The sequence below is a fragment of the Cibotium barometz genome, chromosome 6 (assembly GCF_041138505.1).
Source record: "Cibotium barometz isolate CiBa-2024 chromosome 6, ASM4113850v1, whole genome shotgun sequence".
NCBI classification, from domain to species: domain Eukaryota; kingdom Viridiplantae; phylum Streptophyta; class Polypodiopsida; order Cyatheales; family Cibotiaceae; genus Cibotium; species Cibotium barometz.
This window is the reverse complement of record NC_141051.1, coordinates 19,049,022-19,052,075: the sequence shown is the minus strand read 5'-3', so window position 1 is coordinate 19,052,075 and position 3,054 is coordinate 19,049,022. Positions and strand designations below refer to the sequence as shown.

The 3,054-nt window shown below is 43.3% G+C and overlaps 1 protein-coding gene across 1 annotated transcript; it reads right to left on the bottom strand.

The window, feature by feature from the left end:
- Window positions 1–760: 760 nt before the first annotated feature.
- LOC147637478 (bZIP transcription factor 44-like) lies at window positions 761–2,255 on the bottom strand. Its single transcript, XM_086799265.1, has one exon. It carries the CDS (start codon window positions 1,512–1,514, stop codon window positions 993–995), a length of 522 nt encoding a protein of 173 aa, XP_086655391.1. The 5' UTR covers window positions 1,515–2,255; the 3' UTR covers window positions 761–992.
- Window positions 2,256–3,054: the final 799 nt, after the last annotated feature.

The window sequence follows — 3,054 nt, the reverse complement described above, 5'->3', positions numbered from 1 at the left end:
CATCAGATCACAACAGCGGGGGCATGGAAGGTTCCCTAACTACCAGGACCTGGCCAGCCTCTAGTCTATCTTATTTACATGCTCCTAAACTGCTGAGATCGCCTTGATGGTGACTCCCATGCTCAGTGGGATTGGAGAGCAGCATCTGGAGCACAGGATCCTTCTTAGGCGGAGGTTCTGACAGTGTTATGGGCCCCTAGCGTGGTTTCTGCTCCTCTACAGCGACTGCATGTAGGTAGGAGATGACCTGCATGCAGCAGGCGCATGAGCATGCATTTTGCATAATGATCTCCTTGTAGCAAGTGGTTAAGAGATGTTGTAGACCTTGCATGTATGGGAAGGAGAAATTAGTGTGCCATAGTTTCCTCTTGGGAGAGGGCTGGCAATGCAAACGTTCCAACGGGGTTGGCAAGTGCTATCTTGGGCAACAGCATGAGAATGGGCTGGGACCTTGCCATCACCAAGCAACTTTCCTTCAAGTGGTTCAAAATCTTATTGATTAACCATGGAAATATGAAATGCTGAAACATACAATTATGTTCCATTTGAAAAAAACTCCAAGTACACATGATATAAAGTTCTTAAAGGCCTATGCATCATGCACAAAGTAACCTGTATGTCTTAACTAGGGAGGACGAAAAATCAATTGACAAAATACTCTATGTTAATAAAATTTGTTCTCTGCAATCTGAAGAAGGGGAGGTGAAGAGGGAAAATTAGCTTATTTGTGCATTGAGTCGGCTATTATACCAATGAAATGTAACATGCAATATGAGATGTTTCATTGAAGTTGCAAAACATGCTATACAAACCTAAAACACAAGAAAATCTGTAAAAATTAACTATCCAAGTATTTCTGCAGTGGTATACTGCTGATGTCTTTTGTGTCATGTAGTGATGTGTTTGATCCTCTCTCACGAGTATTATCAATGGGGGTGCAGTATAGAGACAGACACCTGACATGAACAGTTCATCAAACTTCACCAGAAGTGCTATGAATATGGAGCCGGGTGGTTGACTTCAAAAGTTTGAGCTGCTTGCCCAGAGTTTAAAGCATAGCTTAACCCACTTGAGTATTGCTTGGATACAACTGTGTGATGCAGGCTTTGGAGCTGATAGCTGAGATCCATGGCTTCCGAGCGCAGAATCCGATTCTCTTCTGTCAACTGAGCATAGTGCTTTGAAGTTAGGCTGAAGCTGGTGAGCATCTGGCTGTTCTGAGCCCTGAGCTGGGCCACATGAGCCCTCAGTTCATCCAAATGCTGCTGTTTCCGAAGACGAGACCTACGTGCAGATTCTCTGTTTGATAGCATCCGTCGCTGCTTCCTGTCATCAATGATCTGCTGATCTTCATCCGAGGTCAAGTTTCCTTGATTGGGAAGGTACGTGTCACTGCCACTAGGAGAGCTTTTGCTACCTGAAGAGCCTTTGAAGCAGCTCAATGAAGAGTGGTGTTTGCCTCTGCCGTTATCCTGATGAGAGACATCCAGCTCTTCAAAGAAAGACATATCCATTTGGTAGTGTAGAGCTAAGAGTGGGTAGGGGAGAAGTTACTTGACCATAACCCCAGTGGGTTGCACTAGGATGCAATGGCTATAGTCCAATACACCTGATCAAATGAAGAAGAGTTTGTTGCATTGAATAGCCTTTTCAAAGGTGGATGTGAAGGATTGTGGATATAAGATGTAATCACTATGGCCCAATTCTTTGATTTAATACAAAAGAGTTTGTTGCAGTCTTCTGGCATTGAAGAGCCCTTCTTGAGAGAGGAGAATCTGAAGGAGTTAGGTTTAAGGTCTAGACTCAATACCTACTGGCTTGATTTGATTCAGAAGTGAAGAGTTTGATGAAGCTATTGGGGATTTGTTTAGAGGATTCAAGATGCAGGAGACCTAATGGTTACCAGCTTGGTCCTTTAAAAAGGTTGAGAGAGGGCTCAGGGCATTGTAGTCACCAGTGGCAGACCACCACTTGTGAGCAAAAGCGGCAGAAAAAAGAGGTGGTTAGAGCCACTTGGAAAATGCAGACACATACGTACACGTGTGTATCATATGCTGGATAAATAGAGATGCTTTACATTAACATACAACCATACATCGTACACACATACAAGTCATAGCCAATCTGGTCTCAATATATAGATATTTTATCCCATACATACATGCATGCACACATACATGCATAACGTATTCAATCTGTTGTCAATGACATGAATAGTGTGCAGGGAATGCAACAGATTTTGGTGGGGAAGGGGAGGGGAGGGGAGGGGAGGGGAGGGGGGTCGTGAATGGACAAGGGAAAAGCAAAAAGCTAAATAAAACTGTGGTTTTCACATGAGAACGAGGGGATGCGGGAGGCGTGTGTGGGTGAAGAGATTAAGTTTGAGAGGCTACCCAGTTGCGTTTTGCAGCAGCCCACATCGCCAATTATTGCTCGGATTGAAAATGGCCTGAGGCGGCGAGGCCCTGATGTGGCGACCCACAAAAAGGGCAAAAAAAACGTGCATTTTGACGTAGAGAGAGAGACAGAGAGGCGGCAGTTACTGTCGCACGGCTCGCGCCGACAGGGAAGCCTGAAGGGCCAACTTCCAAGGCCTCTCTCTCTCTCTCTCTCTCTCTAAATTTTCGCATGTTGCAAACTTGCAACCGCCCTGCATTGACAATGAACCGCCATTTCTGCTGCGTAATTAAGAGAGTTTTAGGCGTAATTAAGAGTGTTTTAGGCGTAATTAAGAGTGCTTTAGTCTAAGTAACGGAAAATGCAATCCGCATTTATGAAACAATCCAATAATATTTTCTGGTTTTTCTTTTAAATATTGCAAATTGCATTGCTTGAAACTTTGATTTATCTCATTTTAAAGTCGCCGCATTTAAATCAAGTTTTGGACGAAAAAAAAATTGATAAGAAAACTCTTGTCACCGTCCACGCTTTCCCAATTCAATTCTGAAAAAGTCTTATAATTTTGTATAAAACACGTGGTGTACTTTCCTCGCCATTTCTCATTTTTGGAAAAAATTAGCCGTACTTTTTTGGAAAATTTGTACTATTTTTGCA

Coding starts and splice junctions, on each gene's coding strand:
- LOC147637478 (XM_086799265.1), bottom strand. CDS start 1,514: ATGGATATGTCTTTCTTTGAAGAGCTGGATGTCTCTCATCAGGATAAC.